Here is a 23767-nt window from a genome sequence, read left to right as displayed (position 1 = left end):
AAGTTATAGATCAAGTTCGAATTTTGTTCCGGTCTGATGATTTAGTCCAGAGTTATGGACCATAACTCTGGACCATATCTAATGTTAGAGTACTATGTTAAACCATATTTCTGTACAAAGGGAGATAACTCATTTTTTAAAAGGCATTCTTTGTTAAATTTTATGAAGAATTTTTGTCAGGTTTGTTTGTTATTTAGTATAAACTTATTTTCTGATTGCTATAGATATAAAAAAAAAATTATGATAATAATCTATTTTTATTAATATATATATTTCAATACATTACATTGTGTAGATAAAAGTTGTTGACATTTTATAGATAAGTTAAAAATCTATATTAGTTTGTAACAAATGAAAGAAAAAATATTTGGAACTATTAATTATATTTGATTATAATTTGAAAATAGATATACACTGTATTACATCATATCTAATTTTAGAGAACTATTAATCATATCTAATGTTTTTTTCACTCATATAATCAGTTTTCCACACTGTTTTTAGTCATGCTTGAAGATATTGACATGATATTTACTTTTTGTTTACACCATGACAAGTTATAGAACAAGTTAGCATTTTGTTCCAGTAAAATGAATTTTTACCCGGTAGGGGACTATGTATTGCCATGCAATACTCTCAGAATGCTTGTTTTTATTAATGATTAAATAAACTTTGCAGTCTAACCATTGAAATTAAAAAAAAACTTATAATATCCTTAACAAAAGTAAAAGCAGGGTGTTAATTTTGTGTGTATATTTATATACGTATTATAATTAATAAATCAAAATTCATGTCAACTTCTAGTTAAAAGTTACATATCAAGAGGAATTGGTTAAAGAGAACTCAACTATTAATGTCTAAAGGAGCTAATTTTACTTGCCCTGAATGTCTTTTCAAATTAATAGATTTGTCATTACATTTAGCGCAAAAATAATCTCAAAAGGATTTTTGATTCTGGTAATATGGATTCAGTTTGGTAGTTTTTTTCTTCCCATTTATTATTAACACCCCCTTCCAGTTAAGTTTTTGACTAGTATTATACTCTTCAGTTCCCTTTGTAAAAAGAAAAAAGGACCCAGAGCTCTGCTTGACAACATTATAGTGAGAAATCTTATATGATGCCACAGTGGCAACACAAGGATATTACATGTATGCTCAGATTGATACAAATGTTACAGAATAAAAATGAAAAATGAATCCCTCTGTTTAGCATGAAGTTTATAAAATGTCAAAGGAACAACATTTTGATGGCATTTATGCACTAGTTTTCGTAGCATGATTTGTATGGTAGAAGAATCCGCAATATGGGTTAAATAAAGACTTCGCTGGATGATTTGAATATGTAACACATAGGAAATAAAACCATCAAAACATACAGATATGTCCAATTATTTTTATATTAAAGTGAAACTTCGCAAAAAAATAAAAAATTGATATTATGTCCATTCTGTATAAAAAAGCACAAATTCATAAATATTAAAGTTTTATTCTGCTAGATAAGAGATCACCATCGATTTTAAATTTGGAGTATCAATTCTCTGCGTGCGGCCATTTTGACATCTTCTCGGTTTAGAAACCACGATATATCTATAAACCACAAAGGACCAAAACCAGCAGTAACCTAACGTAGTCGCATTTATCCGACTAACTAACTTGATACGGAAAATGTGTAATTATTTTTTTTAAATAACTATGGTCTGTCGTTTTTAAACTGTTTTTTTCTTTACGAAGTTTTTTGAAACAAGAAATTTATATGGGAATTAGTTAAAAAGTCAAAGTTCAATGTCATAAATATAAGTGTTCCGTGTAAAATCGTTTTCGAAAATCTAATTTGTTCATAATTCTTTTATGTAATAAACTTATTTAAATAAATTCGGACCTTCTCTTATCTGATCACCAGCATGGCTAAAGGAATTATTCCCTGGGGTATTGTGAGGTGACACGTCCAGGTATTCAAGCGATTTCCTGTCGGGATTAAAAACTCTTATTACACAATTACATAAAGCATGTTCATGCATCGCTTCACTTCTGAGGGTATTGATCAGTGTACACAGCCGATAACTTGTAACTTTCCATTTTGAAACTATCAGGTGTTAATATCTCTGTCTTGCGTGTCCGATAGTGATATACTAGTCATTACTAAACTCATACGCTTGTTTATAAATAACATTTCTGGTGTAAAGAATGATATTTATGAAAATCTAAATAATTCCCAAAAAAGATTTGATAAAATAAAAATCTATTTACACATATTTTTTCCAAGGGTAAATTGGGGAAAATGTAAGTATATACTCGTTGTCAATAATGATGGACATTTTGAAACATGAAAGACTATTGATTTAACAAAAATGTACGCACTTGTCGATCATTGGTTTATACGCCTAGATAGAAAGTTACGGAACTTTAGATAGTCGCAATTTAAAATTGTATATTGAATATAAGAAAGAACATCCAGAACCGATTTGATTTAAATACAGGTCGATATCTAACTTGCTTTGGTTCATCGAAGTTATGGACACAGTAAAATCACAGATTTATATTTCAATTAGATTGTTCTCGAACAGTTGAAGAAATTCGTCATCATCTCAATTGTTGGGTATAATGTATATTAATGTGAACATGGTTCTAATAGAACCTTATGCCAATTTTCCTGTTCCGACATGCATGTAATATATATGCCACTGGACGTACACTAATGATCCCCAAAAAGTTTATTTGAAGAAATAAAGAAACTTCACTCCGGATAGACTGATAGTAGTTGTATTAACGTCTGATCAGCTTGAGGGTTGATTAATTTATTACGTTAGCTTGTGGGGGAATAAACCATTCCCAATACTGCACTTATGCATAAAATATTAAATAAGAGTAATATAAGAGAAAATATAAATACGAAAAGTCGCATATCTGGTAAAAAAAAGTCTCACCAACTATAATAGGATTTCACGTACAATTGTCATTATAATATTAAAATACATGCATGGGGGGGGGGGGGGGGGGGGGGGGGTTGGAGGTCAAGTCTATCGAAAGTTACAAAATAAGAACATTGTATTTATGAATTTACAAGAAGAATTCTGTTCTTGGACGTAGTTTTCTTCTTTCTTTTTTTTTAGTTCAGTGATTTAAATTGAGGAAAAAAATTTAAATCGTTCCGGCAATCCCCCACCTAAGACTCCACTAAAATCATGAATGGTCATGCTTCACAATCATCAGAATTTACTTTGCATTGGTACATTCTGTATCGGTAGTGTCAGATTAACCTTGACATTTTCGGGTATAAGAGCTACTTGTATATTTCCTGTATGTGGTAAGGTACATCGTCCCATGAGGTCTTACGTATACAGGTTCACATTTATAATGGTTTCTGATATAACAAGGTTTTATGACATTCACACTTCTGCATGTTCTGTATACCAGTTTCTTATCTTATTTTCAGACCGAATGAGGATGTGAATATTTTCGAGGAAAAATATTGAATATCAAAGTATCAAATTAATTTCGGGATATTTTTCTTTCTTGGTATTAAATCACAGAAATTTAAAGAATATACTGCTTATAGATATAAGAAGATGTTGTATGAGTGCAAATGAGACAACTCTCCATCCAAGTCATAATTTATAAAAGTAAACCATTATTGGTCAAAGTACGGTCTTCAACACGGAGCCTTGGCTCACACCGAACAGCAAGCTATAAAGGGCCCCAACAAATTACTAGTGTAAAACCAGGAGTATTCTTGTCAGTTAAGACAGACATATAATTATATGTATATATATATGTCTGCGGTATAGACATGGTTTATGAATGAATGATAAGTCTTGCAAAGGTACAAGATATAAAGCACATTGAAAATTGATTCCGCCGGTCTGTCTCCATTCAATAAAGAAAAGTTGACGTTAGATTGATTCTGTAAATATTTTTTAAACATCGTTGGTCAAATAGCTAAAGTATTTGTTGTGAGATGTAGAATATTTTAATAAGGACATTCCCGATTAGGTAAATGTAGATTGCTTTGGACGGACCAAACTATATTAATGTAACTGATAATTTTTCTCTGCACATTTAAATATTCAAGGTTACCGATGATAATTCAAAATAGCACAGTTTTTGGTTTATACGCTCGTTTTCGTGGGCCATTTTTATTTTTAAAATTATTTCATTGAAAGTTATTCAGAATTCCGATGTTACAACAAAATACTCACCCATCTATTTAAAAACTGAGCTAACGCAAAATATAAAAAAATATATATAACGGCGATTCAGGTATTTTGCCACCATATTCCTCCCCAAATAATTATTTTTTTCTGTCTCAAACCCACATTTCTCTTTTATCATTTTTGTTTTATCTTTTTCAAACCGGAAAATAATTTTTGTTCGTAATTATTCGATCTCATTCCAATAAGACAAAGTTGACCTTAAATTTCCTGTCAACTTTTTAAACATCTTTCTTCAAATGGCTGAAGTATTTATACGTTGTGAGATTTAAAATATTTTGATAAGGACATTAATTCCTGAATATGTAAATAAAGATCGCTTTGGACGGACCAAATTATATAATTGCAATTGGTGATTATCTATTTCAAATATGCAAGGTTACCGATTCTAATTTAAAATAGTACAATTTTTAGTTCATACACTCGTGTTTAGAATGCCATTATTATTTATTCAATTAAATTAATTCAGTATTTCATTGTTACAAAAATATTCAGCAGTCATAATTCATTTTAAACTGAGCTTACGGAAAATATAAAAATATACCACGGCTATCCAGTTATTGTGCCCCCATATTACTCCCCCAAAATAATTATATTTCTTTTTTTATTTTCTGTCTCAAACTATCACTCCCGTTTATCATTCATACGAAATGATGTTCACACCTGGAACGGTGAACCGTGACGGCTAAAATTCACTGAGTGAAGATCAAAAGATTAGAATTACAGAATGCAAACCTTTAAATACCTTGAATTTAACCACGCATTCAACAGGTAGTCACTAAGTGTCACAGTACAATACACATTGTATTTATTTTACACAGTACTAGCGAGAAATGTTTGCTAGACTGAAGTAAAAGGTGAGAATACAAACATGCATTTTTAATACACTATCAGTTATATATGTTTGTTGAAAATATCCGTCGGAAAAAAAATTCATAAAAATATTATATTGTATGATTTACTTTTATTACTATAATGACTATAATCATATCAGAAATCCTTAAAATATAAATCGTACATTTTATTTTTAAAAGTTGCACGGCTGATCACTTTACTTTCTTAATTATTAGTTGGTTAATAGCTACGCCAAAAGTCGTCGATGCGCTTTAAATCGCGTTATTAGATGATTAATGAACAAGACTTAAATGAGATTAATTCCACTCCCGGCATGCAAAAAGACTTAAACTACGTCACAGAAGTCAGGAAGTTCGAATAAATAAAATTAATAATTCCCAATTTTCTTCTTTATTAGTTTTCATATCAAGATAAAACTTGGTGAATATGTTTTTTATGGTATTATGAACATAATAAGATGATAAGTAAAAAATCGCGAATTTTCCCTTTAAAGAACAAAGCATGTAGAAACCTGTTATTATTGGAAACATTGATTTCTACTGTAAATATGATAGAGTTTTGTGTTAAATATTAAATATGTATTGATAGTGAGAGATTTATGTTCTTATATTTCAGCCTATAAAGATAGAATGTTCAGTGCTGGATGGTGGTTATTTTTAGGCTGGATGCTTCATTACTTTCCATTCTGGCCAATGACTAGAGTTTTATACTTCCATCATTATTTCCCAGCATTCCTCTTTAGTGCCATGTTGTCAGGTAATTAACATTAACAGAACCTCAGTAACATTTATAAAATATATTTGGAAATCAGAAACATGGTAACATGTATACAAGTATAGGAGAAAAAAATATTTTGAAAATCATGTGTATGATGAAGGATCCAGAAATTTTTTCATGTGATTTTTGTACTCTTGAAAGTCTGGGTCATTTATAAGTTCACCTGGCCCGAAGGGCCAAGTGAGCTATTCTCATCACTTGACGTCTATTGTCCGTCGTCGTCGTCCTTCGTCGTCATTAGCTTTTTGCATTTTGAACTTCTTCTAGAGAACCACTGAATGGAATGGAACCAAACATGGCATGAATGTTCCTTATGAGGTGCTGACCAAGTGTTGTTACTTTGAAGCCGATCCATCATCCAAGATGGCCGCCAGCGGGGGACTTCGTTTAACATAGGACCCTATAGACAATACATACAAATGTCTTCTTTTAGAGAACTACTGAATGGAATGAAACCAAACGTGGCATGAATGTACCTTATGAGGTGCTGACCAAGTGTTTTTATTTTGAAGCAGATCCATCATCCAAGATGGCCGCCAGCAGGGGATTTAGTTTAACATAGGACCCTATGGGAAATACATACAAATGTCTTCTTTTAGAGAACCACTGAATGGAATGAAACCAAACATGGCATGAATGTTCCTAATGAGGTGCTGACCAAGTGTTGTTACTTTGAAGCCGATCCATCATCCAAGATGGTCGCCAGCAGGGGATTTAGTTTAACATAGGACCCTATGGGAAATACATACAAATGTCTTCTCTTAGAGAACCACTGAATGGAATGAAACCAAACATGGCATTAATGTTCCTTATGAGGTGCTGATGAAGTGTTGCTATTTTTTTTTGCTGATTAACTGTTCAAAATGACGACCAGGATTTTTTATTAAATTACGGGGCCAATATTAAACCAAATTTGGCCTTAATCATTATTTGGGTATCTGTTATGATTTTTATCTATTTTTACATAATTTCCAAAACCAAAGTAGAGTCAGGTGAGCGACACAGGCTCTTGAGAGCCTCTAGTGTTTTTATATTTTTTTTATGCAGGAAGCCAAGACATAAAAAAACCCATATCAATTGTCTTGCTGCAGAATGTAGAAAATTCTGTACCTGTTTTTGTAAAAAGGTTTAAGTTTGATTTATGGAATGCAACAGTTTAAAACTACAATGATTTTAATAACTTAAAATTTCAAATTACTTTGGAAATAAACTGGAAGTTTCAAGTTGATCTTTAATTCAGAATGAATTTCTGTTTTACTTCTGACTTTTGTTGATGTTAGGTGATACTGATTATCTTGGTAGTAAAGTTTTACTTTGAATCTATCTATTGTTTTGCAGGTGTTGTTCTAGACTACATCTTGACTTGTTGTTGTATAACAGTACCAGAACAGTTTTCTCTAATTGTATTCCAAGGTTGTATAGCAGCTATATTTGCTGTCTTATTTTGGAGGTATGTTCATTACTTTTTTAATATCACTGTATTTAATGAATGCTGAGCCCTGCAGACAACCTATGAAAAGATATTTTGCTTTAGATGCATAAAAGTAATTCCTGACTGTGATCATCAAACTGTGAAATAAAGGGTATGCCATCTTTCTAATGATTATTTTCTGTATATCACAACTTCAAGTTTCCACAGAGGACATTTCATGAAGACAGCACAATGACGTGTACCTTACATCAAATTGTCCCAGTCTGAAATTTAATTGTATGAATGACCAAAACCACTGATCCATGAAAAGTAGGTTGTACCATCCATTTGGGTAGCATTACTTCACATTTTGATCTGTTCATTTCATGATGAACTTTTTATACTTTCATACTTATATACAAAAATCAAGGGATTTTAAAAGTTCATATTTTTTTTTAAAAAGTTAACATTTGTCATTTCTTTTCTAAAGCAACATACCAGGATAATTTATGTTGAAAATTTAAGTGAAAATTATCCTTACCTGTGTAATGGAAATCTGCACAACAGATACTTATATTTTTTTTGAGAGAAGGTTGTTTGAATACAATCCATTTAGAAAATAAACAGAAAAATGTGTTGTCTGTTTTCAATGAGTTCTATTAATAGAAATAATGAGAAAAGGAAGATTTCTAATTATATCCCTCAGAACAGTGAAAATGTAGTAATATCTCAATCTGAGACCTTTCAGGATCCTCTGGTTAAATCTGAAACACACCTCCAGAATTTTGTAGGCATGACTTTCATTGGCTGATGTAATAATTACCAGAACAAAACGTTGTCAGATCCTCGTTAGCAATGCATGGACACAGGATCTGTATTTTAATAAGATTTTTAATATTTGAATATAAATTGAAATTAATTTTGTTTGAGGTATCTCCCATTGATAATCTCATCGTAGGCTATATAAACATTTTTCAAAATTATAAAAAGGGGCATCAGCTGTCAAATTCATGTTCACCGATTTGACTCAAATTCTCGTATTTTATTTATAACATACTAAAATGTATATCAAAATTACAAAAAGTCTTAAACAATTAACAATGAATGGACATGATAATATGTACCAGCATTTTTTGTGTATTTTAGTCTAGACGCCATCTAATTAACCATTGAGATGACCTCTGAAGAATGCTGACGGTCATATAACCCAATATAAACATAAATTTAAATATATATAGATAGCAACCACATGCAATTGTATTTTTCTAGGTCTGTTTGATTTCATGTTATAGTTTAAAAAGTATGTTTATCATCGTTTTTACTTGTATAAGAATCATCCTTTTTTTAGTGGATCGAATCAGTCAACCAAATAGATCATTCTTGTTTCACTTTCAATGTGACATTTTTTTCCTTTTAATAGCTGAATACATGCATAACCCATCTCCAGCTAAGGGGTTTAATTGAAGGTCACATGAATGGATTCAAAGAGGTTGAATTATTCACTTGCAAGTGAATAATTCATCAGCAATGTTTCTTGCCTTATTTTGACAAATTTGAACCAAGATGGCTGCTAAAAGTGAATTATAATTTCACTATTTCACTTTCATTAATGATTGAACAAAAAAAGTTCATATTTTATTTTTTTTTAAACATGTATGTCGTAGCTAATGCCCCTTTAATAAAAGAAAATTTATGCTAGTTATGATTTTTTAGCTCAACACATTCATTTGGGTCATGTGAGCGATTGCTATTGCTCGGAATCTGTTGTCATTGTCCATCTGTCATCCAACATACACTTTCAAATATCTTCTCTTCTGAAACCACATAGCCAATTGTTTTGAAACTTGGCAATGACTGATTGTGTGTTCTCAACAAAATGTTCATTTTATTCCAAACAGATGAAAACATGTCTACCCTAGGTAAAACTAGCACATAAGGGTATAACCAGTTTTTAACCGGATTTTCGAAGGAAATATCGGTCATTAAAATGGTGATATACAGTGGGCGGCTGGGCGGTTCTACGGGCGGCTGCCAAACAGTGTCAGCACAATAACATGAAAACGCTTTAACAAATTTTTTTCATATTTAAATATGTTGTTTCCTGGGACTTAATGAAGGTCTAGTTCAATTTTCAAGATATAAGTATATCTCCTTTGTGAGTTATCACCATTTTTAATATCCAAAAGTGAAATTTTTAAATATTTGACTCTTGTTATCTTTTTTATGACTAAGCATAATGTCTTATCTCCCAATAAAAATTGGAGTGACAGATTTATTTGAAAATTATCTATTTCCTAAGTGGTAATGATTATAAGCTATATTATTAGACATTTTGAAGTTAATTGCATTATTAATTATTAATTATATCTGGGTTATATCTTAGCATATAATATCATTGGAGTAACAGATTTATTTGAAAATTTTCTGTTTCCTGATAAGATCTGTAGGACTGTATATATAAAGTTTGAAATTTACTAGTAGGACTGTATAAATGAAATTTGAAATTAACTGTTCATTATTAGACATTTTGTAGATAATTAAGTCTCCCTAAACCATATATATTCTTACCCCCATTCCCTTTCAATTTGAGAATGTGCTTTTATCTTGTAAACGGTTGAGATCCCCACCCCTAAACCATATATATTCTTGTATGGGACAATAAAACAAATCAAATGAATTATTTGGGGAGTCCCCAGGTTCACCCCCACCCCCTACTTTTTGAAAACTTGTATACGGTCAAGATCCCAACCCTGAAACCATACCGATATATATTCTTGTATGTGACAACAAAACAAATCAAATGAAATAAAAGGCGAGTCCCCTGGGGTCACCCCAAACTCCTCCTGTTTGAGAACTTGTAAACGGTGTGCTTTTATCTTGTAAACGGTTGAGATTCCCACCCCTAAACCATATATATTCTTGTATGGGACAATAACACAAATCAAATGAAATATAGGGGAAGTCCATGGGGGTCACCCCCACCCCCTTCTTTTTAAAAACTTGTAAACGGTCAAGATCCCTACCCCGAAACCATATATATTGTTGTATGGGACAATAAAACAAATCTAATGAAATAAAAGGCGAGTCCCCTGGGGTCACCCCACCCTATCCTGTTTAAGAACTTGTAAACCATCGTGATCCCCTCCCCTAAACCATATATATTCTTGAATGGGACAACAAAACAATTCAAATGATATATAGGGGAAGTCCATGGGGATCAATCACCCCACCCCCCTTCTTTTTGATAACTTGTAAACAGTCGAGATCCCCACCCCTAAACCATATATATTCTTGAATGGGACAATAAAACAAATCAAATGAAATTAAGGGGGAGTCCCTTGGGGTCACCTCCACCCCCCTTTTATTTGAAAACTTGTAAACGGTCGAGATCCCCACCCCTAAACCATATATTTTCTCGTATTGAACAATAAAACAAATCTAATGAAATAAATGGCGAGTCCCCTGGGGTCACCCCACCCCATTCTGTTTAAGAACTTGTAAACCGTCGAGATCCCCACCCCTAAACCATATATGTTCTTGAATGGGACAATAAAACAAATCAAATGATAAATAGGGGAAGTCCATGGGGGTCATTGACCCCCACCCCCCTTCTTTTTGATAACTTGTCAACAGTCGAGATCCCTACCCCTAAACCATATATATTCTTGAATGGGACAATAAAACAAATCAAATGAAATTGAGGGGGAGTCCCCTGAGGTCACCCCACCCCCTTTTTTTTTGAAAACTTGTAAACGGTCAAAATCTCCACCCTGAAACCATATATATTCTTGTATGGGACAATAAAACAAATCAAATGAAATACAGAGCAAGTCCCCTGGGGTCACCCCCACCCCCTCCTGTTTAAGAACTTGTAAACGGTGGAGATCCCCACTCCTAAACCATATATATTCTTGAATGGGACAATAAAACAAATCAAATGATATATAGGGGAAGTCCATGGGGTCACCCCCACCTCCCTTCTTTTTGATAACTTGTCAACAGTCGAGATCCCTACCCCTAAACCATATATATTCTTGAATGGGACAATAAAACAAATCAAATGAAATTGAAGGGGAGTCCCCTGGGGTCACCCCACCCCCTTTTTTTTTTGAAAACTTGTAAACGGTCAAAATATCCACCCTGAAACCATATATATTCTTGTATGGGACAATAAAACAAATCAAATGAAATACAAAGGGAGTCCCCTGGGGTCACCCCCACCCCCTCTTGTGTAAGAACTTGTAAACGGTCGAGATCCCCACCCCTAAACCATATATATTCTTGTATGGGACAATAACACAAATCAAATGAAATATAGGGGAAGTCCATGGGGGTCAACCCCACCCCTTTCTTTTTGAAAACTTGTAAACGGTCAAGATCCACACCCTGAAACTATATATATTCTTGTATGGGACAAGAAAACAAAATCAAATAAAAAATAAAAGGCGAGTCCCCTGGGGTCACCCCCACCCCCTCCTGTTTGAGAACTTGTAAACGGTTGAGCTCCCCACCCCTAAACCATATATATTCTTGTATGCAATAAAACAAATCAAATGAAATATAGGGGAAGTCCATGGGGGTCACCCCCCATCCCCTTTCTTTTTGATAACTTGTAAACGGTCTAGATCCACACCCCTAAACCATATATATTCTTGAATGGGACAATAAAACAAATCAACAAATTAAGGGGAAATCCACTGGGGTAACCCCCACCCCTCTTCTTTTTGAAAACTTGTAAACGGTCAAGATCCCCATGCGGAAACCATATATATTCTTGTATGGGACTAAAACAAATCAAATGAAATATAAGGCAAGTCCCCTGGGGTCACCCCCACCCCCTCCTGTTTAAGAACTTGTAAACGGTCAAGATCCCTACCCCTAAACCATATATATTCTTGTACAGGACAAAAAAACAAAACAAATGAAATAAAGGGAGAGTCCCCTGGGGATCACACCCCCTTTTTAGAACTTGTAAACAGTCGAGATCTCCACCCTGAAACATATAAATTCCTGTTCGTAATTTCAAGAAGATTTGAATGACGTACAGGGTCAATCCATAGGCGTCACTAATGCATATCATAAACCAATGTGTACTGGACATTGCCCAATGTCCAGTGACAATGGGAAGGACGAATTATTGGAACTTTGTTTGGGAGACTTCGTAACAGCATTCTGTTACAATTATTTCTTGTTACTGATAAGTTTTATAGATTTTGAAATGACATTGTATTAATGATAAATAAAATTTTTGATTTTTTCTTCTTTTCTTTGGTAAATTGTTTGTAGAATTTTGTGGCAAGTTTGTTTGTTATTCTGTAAAAACTAATTTTCTGAATGCTATATATATTTTTGTTTTTGATGAAGTAAGCTCATGTTTGTTATGCGTTTACTTTTCTACATTGGCTAGAGGTATAGGGGGAGGGTTGAGATCTCATAAACATGTTTAACCCCGCCGCATTTTTGCGCCTGTCCCAAGTCAGGAGCCTGTAGCCTTTGTTAGTCTTGTATTATTTTTAATTTTAGTTTCTTGTGTACAATTTGGAGTTTAGTATGGCGTTCATTATCACTGAACTAGTATATATATTTGTTTAGGGGCCAGCTGAAGGACGCCTCCGGGTGCGGGAATTTCTCGCTGCATTGAAGACCTGTTGGTGGCCTTCTTCTGTTGTCTGTTCTGTGGTCGGGTTGTTGTCTCTTTGACACATTCCCCATTTCCATTCTTAATTTTATCCTATAAAAACTAAGCTTATATTGTCTATTAATAAACATATATTTAGATTTCTGATTTTGGGCCCAGTTTTCAAGTTGGTCCAAATTGGGGTCCAAAATTAAACTGTGTTTGATTTCAACATACATTGAATGTATATAGGGTTCTTTGAAATGCAAAATCTAAACCTGTATTTCTTTTCATTATTAATAAGATAATACCACATTGAGGTCCAAAATTAAACTGTGTTTGATTTCAACATAAATTGAATGTATATAGGGTTCTTTGAAATGCAAAATCTAAACCTGTATTTCTTTTCATTATTAATAAGATAATACCACATTGAGGTCCAAAGGGTCCTAAATTACACTTTTGATTAATTTCATCAAAAATTGAATTCTTTGGTTCTTTGATATGCTGATTCTAGCAATGTTTGAGTGTTAAATCATATCTAATTTTAGAGAACTTAGTCATCACTGGCTGTTGTTATTATATTATTGATTATAATTTGAAAAATTGCCTCATATCTTATTTTAGAGAACTATTTATCCAGTGTGAGTTATTTTCCTTTGCACAGAAAATATTATGGATAAAATTAACCTGTGTTTCATTTCAACATAAATTAAATATATATAGGGTTCTTTCAAGTGCTGAATCTAAACCTGTATTTAAATATTAGATTTTTGGGCCCAGTTTTCAAGTTGGTCCAAATCAGGGTCCAAAATTAAACTTTGTTTGATTCAACAAAAAAAATTATTTATGGGGTTCTTTGAAATGCTGAATCTAACCATGTATTGAGAGATTTTGGATTGTGGGCTCCTTTATCAAATTGGTCCACATTGAGGTCCAAAGGGTCTTAAATTAAACTTTTGTCTGATTTCATCAAAAATTGAATTCTTGAGGTTCTTTGATATGCTGATTCTAATATGTACTTAGATTTTTGATATTGGACCATAATAGGTATTTAAATGTCCAATTTCAAGTATTTCAGTTCTTAAACCACATTCATTTTGTGTCACAAACCTATGCTATGTCAAATATTCAATCACAATCCAAATTCAGAGCTGTTTTAAGCTTAAATATAGTGTCCATACTTGCTCAACTGTTCAGGGTTCGACCTCTGCAGGAAAATCCGGTTTGCTGTCACACTGACAGCCTCTTGTTACCTCATATCTCAAATACTAAAGCAGTTAGAGAAAATCTGATGAAATCAAAATAATTAGTAGATCTGTATACATTGAAATTTTCATATGAATGAGACAACCCATTTGGACTTATTGCCCCTAAACTGTCAATTATTAGCAATTTTTTTAGTTTTATGCTTTTTTACTTGAAAACTTTAGGAGATAGACAGAAACTTTAAAATCTTTGCAAATTACCAGCAAGATCTAAAAATAAGATGACAACTTGGATTAAAATAAATTACAGCTAACTCCTTAGCCACAAATGATAATTTTCAGATTTTTTTTTTTTGAGTTATTGAACAGCAAAAATGAGCAACTTAACCACATCTATGAATAAGTCAACATGATCAAAATACATCAGTGGTCATTTATAAGTTAATGTATTTCAGTAATGATTTTTATCCATTTTTGCTTTTTTGGCAAAAACAAGAATAGATCGAGTGATACTGTACACAGCAAAAAATGAACAGCTAAAAAGATCTACCATACAGAAATCTGTTGTTGGCCTTCAATGATGATTGTCACTCGTATTTGTTTTCACTATTGGTAAAAACTAGAGAGAAACTGAAAATAGCTTTATAACCATTAGACTCCTTTCATTCCGTCTGTCTGTCCAACTGTCTGAAAGACCTTAGGTAGAAAACAAAGTTTTCTTGCCTTCTATGAAAGGAAATAATTTTATATTAGGTCAGCAGCTTGATAATGTTGAGTTGTAGTGAATGAGCAATTTTTATAGCCACTCCTTATTTGCTGATAGTTTGAAATTTTACAACTCTCATTGTACAAGGAAAAATTCTGTCAAACTTTTCTTGGCTTCAATGAAAGGGAATAATTTTATATTTGGTCTGCAGCTTGAAAAAGTTGAGTTGTAGCATTTTTTTATGCCCCATTATGCCCCCCGTAGGCAACTGGGGCATTAAGTGTTACCCTTGGTGAGTCACTTACCGTTCTAGAGTTATGCCCCTTTATAACTTGGAAAATTGGTTTCCGCACTCTAATGTAAGTTTGCTTCATCCAAATTTTATGAAACTCTTACACAATGCTAAAAAAACACAACACCCAGACAGAGCTTACATTTTAGCAGTATGTCATTATCTGTTCTAGAGTTATGCCCTTTTATAACTTGGAAAATTGCAACACTCTTAACTTAAGTTTGTCTCTTCCAAAGAAACTCATATACAATGCAATTAATCACAATACACAGACAGAGTTCAAATTTAGCCAGTGAGTCATTTACCGTTCTAGAGTTATGCCCTTTTTTAATTTGAAAATTGTAAAGCCGTATCCTTAGACACATCTGCTGTGCAGCCACTTCCTGTTTGCCAATAGTTTGAAATATTACAACACACAGTATAAAAGGAAAATTCTCATAAAATTTTCTTGGCTTCAATTATTTTAGTGAATGATCAGTTATGCTTAAGCATACATGTTACCTCAATCAGTTGCATACAGTGAACCAGGTCCAGACACGGTATTGGTCTCGTTATTTTCTTAACTACTCTGACCTTTAATAAAGTTTAATAATGTGAACTAAATTTTTAGCCAATTAAGGGCCTTATTGTTCCTTCTTCTATCTTGTCTATTTTTATTTGAGTTACTTCCCCATTTAATCTTATTTGAAAGACACATGAAATGACGCTTCTATGGGTAAACAACCTTATATATGTAACAACTTTTTTCTCATATTTAATATGGCATGTTCATATCAAAAACATTTCAAGTAGGCTATTTTCATCAAAGAAATGTCTCTTCACTTTGGTTAAATAGGCAGAAATAAACACTTTATTTTAAAACCAGTTGTTGGCATGATACGGGTTATGTTCTTCTCATATATTTTATGATGGTATGATACTAAACCCCTAACGGGAGGGATTGTACTTGATTTTATATGATGAAGACATAATCTTTCAATCAGTTTAAGTGAGGTCTGGAGCTGGCATGTCAGTAACTGCTAGTAGTCCTTTATTAATTTATGTATCATTGTCATTTTGCTTAGTTTCTTTTGTTACCTATTCTGACATCAGACTCGGACTTCTTTTAAACTGAGTTTTACAGTGCGTATTGCTATGCGTTTCTTTATTCTACATTGGCTAGAGGTATAGGGGGAGGGTTGAGATCTCACAAAACATGTTTAACCCCTCCGCATTTTTGCGCCTGTCCGAAGTCAGGAGCCTCTGGCCTTTGTTAGTCTTTGTATGTTTTTTAATTTTAGTTCATTTATATGTTTTGGAGTTTAGTGTGACGTCCATTTTCACTGAACTAGTACACAATTTTATTTAGGGGCCAGCTGAGGACCACCTCTGGGTGTGGGATTTTCTCGCTGCGTTGAAGACCCATTGGTGGCCTTCGGCTGTTGTCTGCTCTTTGGTCGGGTTGTTGTCTCTTTGACATATTCCCCATTTCCATTCTCAATTTTTATGCAAGTTAAGTCTGCTTGGAAAGCTATTCTTATCTCCTTTTCAAAACTAAGTCATATTTGGTATGATTTGAACATTGCATTTTATTGCAAAATGTGTAAGATCAAAAGTAATAGAGATCAAGGAGTTTGGGAAATCTAAGCATGACATCGGTCTGGAGTCATGATCATTTTTCTCTTTTAAGCAGATGCTAAATGTACCCTGGCTCTTTGTAAAAATGAGCTATAGTGAAGCACTTGTTAATTTGCTTTACCTAACATTATTCAATTGGTTTTTTTTATTTGCTATAGATGTTCCTGTCAGAATGTTCAATACATTTTTGGGGTTATTACACTGTGTTTTGTATGTGTACTGATAGCTGTATTATTTGAATAGTGACTCTTCAATATCATTGAAGCAATGCATTCTCACAACCCATTTATCTTTATTAAAAGTTTTATTTTATATATAAAGCATGCAAAAAGATTTATTTTTGAATCAGATGTAACTATGCAGACACCAGCTGTAAAATTAACAGGTCGTTCTAATTGATTATTTTATATTACATATCTATGTTGAAGTTTGAATAAAACATGATGTGTTGTTCTCTTTCAATAAAACACTCTAGATTTTCACACTTGAGAAGACACACTGAATTTAATATCCATTTCCCATTGTGTATGTGTAATCAACAGAATTGTCTTGTTTATTTTATAATCAATAAACAGTGGAATTTAATGAAATAAAAATAATCAATTGTTTACTGTACTAAAAGCTTTCAAAATAAATTGACATCGCAAATCACATGTGGTTTGAAAATTGATTCCTTTTATTGCTCAGCAAATATTTTTGTTACTTAACAAAGGCAACCATCAATATTTTTACAGATAATTGATTTTACATATATATAAATATAGATTCTACCACTGCATCGAGTGTGATACGATATTTATCCACTCGAGACAGTTAAATATTCTAATTTAAAACGCGAGGCTCGCCGAGCGTTTTAAATATTTAAAATTTAACTGTTGAGAGTGGATAAATATTGTATTACACGAGATTTGGTGGTGGAATCTGTTTCTCTAATGATTTTCAAACAATATGCAGGCAAACTTATTCCCTCTTTTTTTTGAATGATCTGAAAAAAGATGTGTTCTTTCTATGTGACGTCATCAAGCATGGTCGCCTTTTTTCATGCCGTCACAATAGGAAATTCAGAGGAAAGCAAGAAAATTCGACGTCATAATCGGATTTTAACCAATGAAGAACTGAGATCAAACGAACCACACGTTGATTAAATTTTTTTTATACAATGGGTGCAGAAAGGGATAAATTGACGAAGAATTAGAGAAACACATATATCACTGTTTTGCATTAATTAATTATTTTATTCTTCGATCAGCATGGGGAAGGATATTCAAGGTTTTCCTGTGATGGTGTTCTTGTCTGGTTCAATATTAAAAATATTTATTGATGGTAACATACTGTTGCCTACAGTTATATTCTCTTTTTATTAAATCAGTATTTTTGCAAATAAGGAAGTGTCTATTTGACACAAAGGTATTTTTGTTTGATGAAATAACTATGAATCCATGCTATGTTTCCATTGACAACAATATGCATTAAATCAAACATTTTATATCTGTGTTTAAAATTTATAAAAACATTTTCAATGATTTTATTTCAAGTTCAAACATGTGTAAGTGCATGACAAACATTAGCTTTACTATCTCAATTAAAGGTGCTTATAAAATTGGTTTTATTTATCGTGATAAAGGTGCTTCAATAAACATGTATGTGTTAAGTACATTTCATATCTGTAATTGTTTTATTGATAGTGCCCAATAATTGACAAGGACAATCAAGTTTCTAATCGTTCTTCTTTAGTTAAATTTTTTTAAATGCTTATTTTACCCTGTGCAAACAAAAGTTAGATGGGTATATTGGAATCACCTTATTCATCCACCCTTCTGTCTGTCTGTCCATTTGCCTCGAAGTGTAACGCCTCCTGTGGGTCATGAGAACTATTGAAATAACTTAATTTTCATTATCCTTCGTTTGTGGCTTAGAATTTTATCTTCTGAAACTTTTTTTAAGAATAATCATGTTGTGACATTTCTAGATAGATTTGTTATTTCCATCTAAAATGTTATACACCTGCTCTAAAGGAGAAGTTTAACTGGTTTACCTTTGCCATATGTCCTTCTATCGATAACACATTTCTGTAACATTTTCTCAGCAACTAGAAGTCTTAGCCTCTTGAAAATTGCTCAAAGCTTCATATGGCTGTGCCATATAGTCTTACAGGATCTCTGTTCCTTTAATGTGCATATATGAGTTGTTGGTCCCATTTTTATTAAACAGAGGTATATAGCAATAGCTCACAGTACATCTTGTTTGATGATAACATTTAAAAATTTAATTTGCAGTAATATTAATTATGTTGCTGAAATATTATCCATTGTTTCAGAAGTTTGAGATGAAGCATTTATCATTATTCATGTACCATATTTTTTTTCAGCTTTTACTTGTTTTATCCATTATCTTATGGCATGTCTGGTCCGTCATCAATGGAAGAGGGAAGTCCATGGAGAAACATAAAATGGATGGAATCCTGGGATTTATAATATATATCCAAAGCCAAACAAGCAGACCTCAGAAGGAAGATATAGATCATGAATACATTATTTAGAAATAAATGTAGATATTTTTACATATCAGATCATGTTTATAGCGTTGTGTTAATAATTTATAGTGCAAAATTTCACAAGAACAAACCTTGCAATCTTTACTTGTTCAGTACATTTTCAATTTTATGTTTATTTTGCTTTATTATAGTTTAATATTTCATTTCATTTCTAAGTGTTCTTATCAATGCATGCTTTTCTTAAAAATATTTCAAGATTTCATGAAAAAGTTTCAATGTCGAAATCTCCATATTTTAAAAAAGAAGCCCACATAGCTATATAACATATTTCATAGCTGATAGGTCTCCATAGAATCTGCCCTGTACAAGCTAGATTTTAATGCATGACATGTGGTGTTTAAATTAATGCCCTGCACCCCAAACATACCCATTTTATGCAGGATGACTCTTTGGTATTTTGTAAACACTGACCAGTAGCATTGTGAATAAAGTCCAGACTAAAATAGAAAATTATGAATAATAATTGCACACTAGAATAGTGAAAAAAAGTTGCATACTAAAGTAGAAACTGTGGAAAAAGTTTAACACTAGAATGGAAAATTGTGAAAAAATGTTGTACACTGGAATAGATTTTTTTAAGTTGCACACCAGAATAAGAAATTGTGAAAAAATTGCACACCAGAAAGGGATATTGTGAAAAAAAGTTCTACACTGTAGTGCCTAACAAGATTATGTGAGGTAGACGAAAAGGACCTTAAAACGATTGTATTGAATTTTGAGGTCCAAAAATAGGCAGATTGGACATATTTTGACTTTATTTACTGACTACTTTTGTTTGGGATTAATTGGAATTATAATATTATAATGAAACTGAAAAATGTTTTTTTTTTGTTAAGTCGAACAATAATTTTACCTGACGTAAAATGTATTTCAGTATTTCTCTTTGAAAAATGACTTGTTTAATGGAATAAAAGTTTGATTTGTAAACTTTCCTTTCTTCTCCGGAATAGGCTATCAAAAATAATTTATCTACTCTATATGTGGAAAATTTTGTGAAAATATAAGAAGTGGTAATTTTTACCTTTCATACCTTAAGTTTCATAGATAAAAAATAATATGGACTCGTCCAGTGTCTAGTTTGAAGGTCTTTTAAGTAACTGTACACGTTCATGCATGTTCTGATTTAATCAGTATATGTGTATGAAAAAATAAACAGTTTGATGGTAAACTAATAATGACTGGTCCACATCATAACAAGTAATAGGGGTAAACTGGATAGGGAGAAAATTACAGATATTTTAAGTTGATTTTTTGCAATAACAAATAAAAATTTGTCAACCAGAAGTTTGCTATAATATCAAAAACATGTCATTCTGTATTGGTATAGTTTTCGGATCTTTCATTTGCGTATTTAAGGCAATAGAAAGTTTGGGCTACATAATTATTGACTTTATACAGAAAATTCGCATTTTTAAAACATTCAATGTTCCACAAATAATACATGAATACGAAGTAAAATCATTTCTTAAAACACACTATAGAAGAGAAAAATGTGTATAGTGTAACATATTGCTCATAATACAGGTTGTGAAAGAAAGCAAGAATATGTACAGTAAATAGAATGTAAATAATGTGTTTTACCTGCTAAAAATTTGATATATATGGATTTACATCATTTTTTTATAGATTCATCTTCACTATTGGGTTCTCATCAATTGGTTGACGGAGAGCGTTTTAATTTTATTTGTGTAATAATGTGGGTATTTTCTGGCTAAAGAGGTGGAATGAGTCAATGCCATTAATATTTTGTTACCATCTTTTTTAAAATTGTTTTAAAGACCTTGCAATACAATGAATAATTTATCCCTACAACCTTTTAATTCCTAAAAAGTCTCATTTTGTAGTCTGGCACTGATCCAGTAATTAAGGTTAATGGGGGCATGAGTCAAAAGATTTCAACATGTTTTATGGCAAAACGATATTTTCTTCGATTTTAGGGGGAGCACACGTCATGTATAACCCCCTACCCAACCTGAATCTGTCCCTGGTAGTTATATAATCACTTTGTGCATTGTAAATATAAACTGTTTATTCTTTATTCAAAGCAAAGGTACAGAAAAATAGTTTATCTAGATTAACAAAGTTCAATACATGTATATGTGTTAACAATGATAAAAGAAGTGACAAAGATCAATGTCATTCATACCTTGAGATAGCTTCATACACAATAGATCAAATAAATTAGTTAATATGTTGTATGTGCATTTGATAATCAGAATGTAATTATTTGTTGTTAAGAATTTACAATCATGTACAGTAAAGTTAGCATTACAGTTCTTCCAGTTATATATGCTACAATGCACATTGTACTTATTTAAAAAGATATTCACTTTAGATCTTAAATCTTAGATTGTGTTATAAAATATTTGATTCTTTTTAATATTTTCATATTTATACATCTAATGCACTAAATTTTCGTCTAGATTTGATTTAAGAAAAAGAATAGTGTCATCTGTTTCAAACCATGACAAGTAATGGCATTCCAGTAGATTTGATGCATATTTTTTACTAGGGAAATTATAAGTACATGCTGAAGACAAAATTAATGAGAGAGGTGTTGTTCATAAAGACAAACAGTGAGGTCAAATATGTAGTTGCTTCTCATATGTCTCTATATTTGGAATCTCCAATACCATTTGAAATCTGATTGAATTTTGATGTTATGTACTCTATAGGGGTGGGATAGGATTGAGTTTGGTTGTAGCATTCTTAGCTCAGTTGTATCATGCATGATCTATCATGTTTCATTCAGCATACACCTTTCTTTATGAAAATTAAATGACTGGTAATAAATTTAAATAAAACCTGTTTGAGATCCAGTAGGAAAAATGCAAATTTTTATGCCCCCGCCGTAGTGGAGGGGGTATTAAGTTTTACCCTTGTCCGTCTGGACGTACAGACGGACGTACATCCCAAAATTGGTTTCCTTTCTTTAACTTGAGTTTGCCTCAACCAAATGATATGAAACTTATACACAATGCTGATTACCACAAAACCCAGGTCAAGTTTGTATTTGGGTTGCATCACTTTTACCATTCTAGAGTTATGCCCTTTACAAATGGAAAATTTGATGAATTTTTCGTTTCCGTTCTCTAACTTTAGTTTGCCTCAACCAAATGTTATGAAACTTATACACAATGCTTATTACCACAAAACACAGATCAAGTTTGAATATTGGTGGCGTGACTTTTACCATTCTAGAGTTATGCCCCTTTACAGAACGAAAAATTGCTGAATTTTTCGTTTCTGTTCTCTAACTTTAGTTTGCCTCAACTAAATGTTATGAAACTTATACACAATGCTTATCACCACAAAACTCAGATCAAGTACACATTTGGGTAGTTGGGTAATTTACAGTTCTTGAGTTATGTCCCTTTATAACGTTATATGCAAGCGGGGGCATCATCTGTGTCCCATGGACACATTCCCCATTTATTTTGTCATATTTTATTTCTTACATTCATTCTTCAAATGTTCAATTACATATTGAAAAAATGTTTAACATAAAATAAGAAAATCAATCTAGTCATGAGGTATATAATATATTGTCATCTGTATATCTTTGCAGACTTTGGCCATGAGAAAGCAACTTTTTGGCTGTAGAAGTATGTGCTGTAATTTTTAAATAAACCATATATATTTATTCATTATATTTATTTTAGTATACATTGATATTTAGGTAGATAATGAGCTATATTATAGTACAATATTTGAATCTTTACATTTAAAACATTTTAAGTATGGAATATGCCTAAGGACTAATTTATATGTATTGGTTGGGTTTAATCATGGTTTGGTTACTATATTTAGGAGAAGATATCAATTGGAGGTTTTTAATGAGTAAGATAGCCGTATTTATTTACTGATATGTACTTTAATGAAAATATAACACAGTTGTACTTGTATTTTTTAAATTAAAGAATTAGACCTTTCAGTAGTGAAATTTATTTTTATTATTTGAATTTGAGTTATTTCCCTTTGAACAGAAATTAATAATTAATTTCTTTGTCATTTGGTCTCTTGTTAGATTTTTTTTAATTTTGAGGCCTGTCTTCAAATTGGTCCACATTTAGGTCCAAAGGGTCCAAAATACAACTTTTTTTTTATTTAAAAAAAATTAAATTCTTGGTGTTCTTTGAAATGCTGAATCTAAGTGGTATTTAGATTTTTGATTATAATTTGAAAATAGATATAACATCATATCTTATTTTAGAGAACTATTTTTAGTGGTGAAATCATATCTAATTTTAGAGAACTATTTTTGCTGTTTACATCACTGGTTCATGGAAATAAGTTTGAGTTATTTCCCTTTGAACAGAAATGGTTAAGTAAATGGATTTTTGTCTTTTAATGATTGTCTCTGTTCAATTAATTTTAGTCATTAGTTGTCAAATATTTCTTTATAACTATTTTTTTATATGACCTTGTATATTGCTATCACGTCGTCCTGGTCCTCGTCTTCTGAAGACATTTGGTTTCCGGACAATAACTTTAGTTTAAGTGTATGGACCTCTATGAAATT

General features: G+C 32.0%; 1 protein-coding gene across 1 annotated transcript in view; it reads left to right on the top strand.

Moving 5' to 3' along the window:
* Window positions 1-23179, top strand: part of LOC127698334 (protein O-mannosyl-transferase 2-like) — a 50339-nt gene extending 27160 nt beyond the window's left edge. Inside the window, exons 18-20 of the mRNA XM_052201740.1 lie at window positions 5679-5819; window positions 7179-7290; window positions 19060-23179. Of these exons, the coding sequence (XP_052057700.1) occupies window positions 5679-5819; window positions 7179-7290; window positions 19060-19165 (359 nt within the window). The 3' untranslated portion in view covers window positions 19166-23179. The remainder of the gene's footprint in view (window positions 1-5678; window positions 5820-7178; window positions 7291-19059) is intronic.
* The last annotated feature ends 588 nt before the right edge of the window (window positions 23180-23767 follow it).

The sequence above is a fragment of the Mytilus californianus genome, unplaced genomic scaffold, assembly GCF_021869535.1.
Source record: "Mytilus californianus isolate M0D057914Y unplaced genomic scaffold, xbMytCali1.0.p SCAF_4, whole genome shotgun sequence".
Taxonomy (NCBI): Eukaryota; Metazoa; Mollusca; class Bivalvia; order Mytilida; family Mytilidae; genus Mytilus; species Mytilus californianus.
Note: the sequence above shows the minus strand (reverse complement) of the source record. Positions and strands in the feature narration are given on the sequence as shown.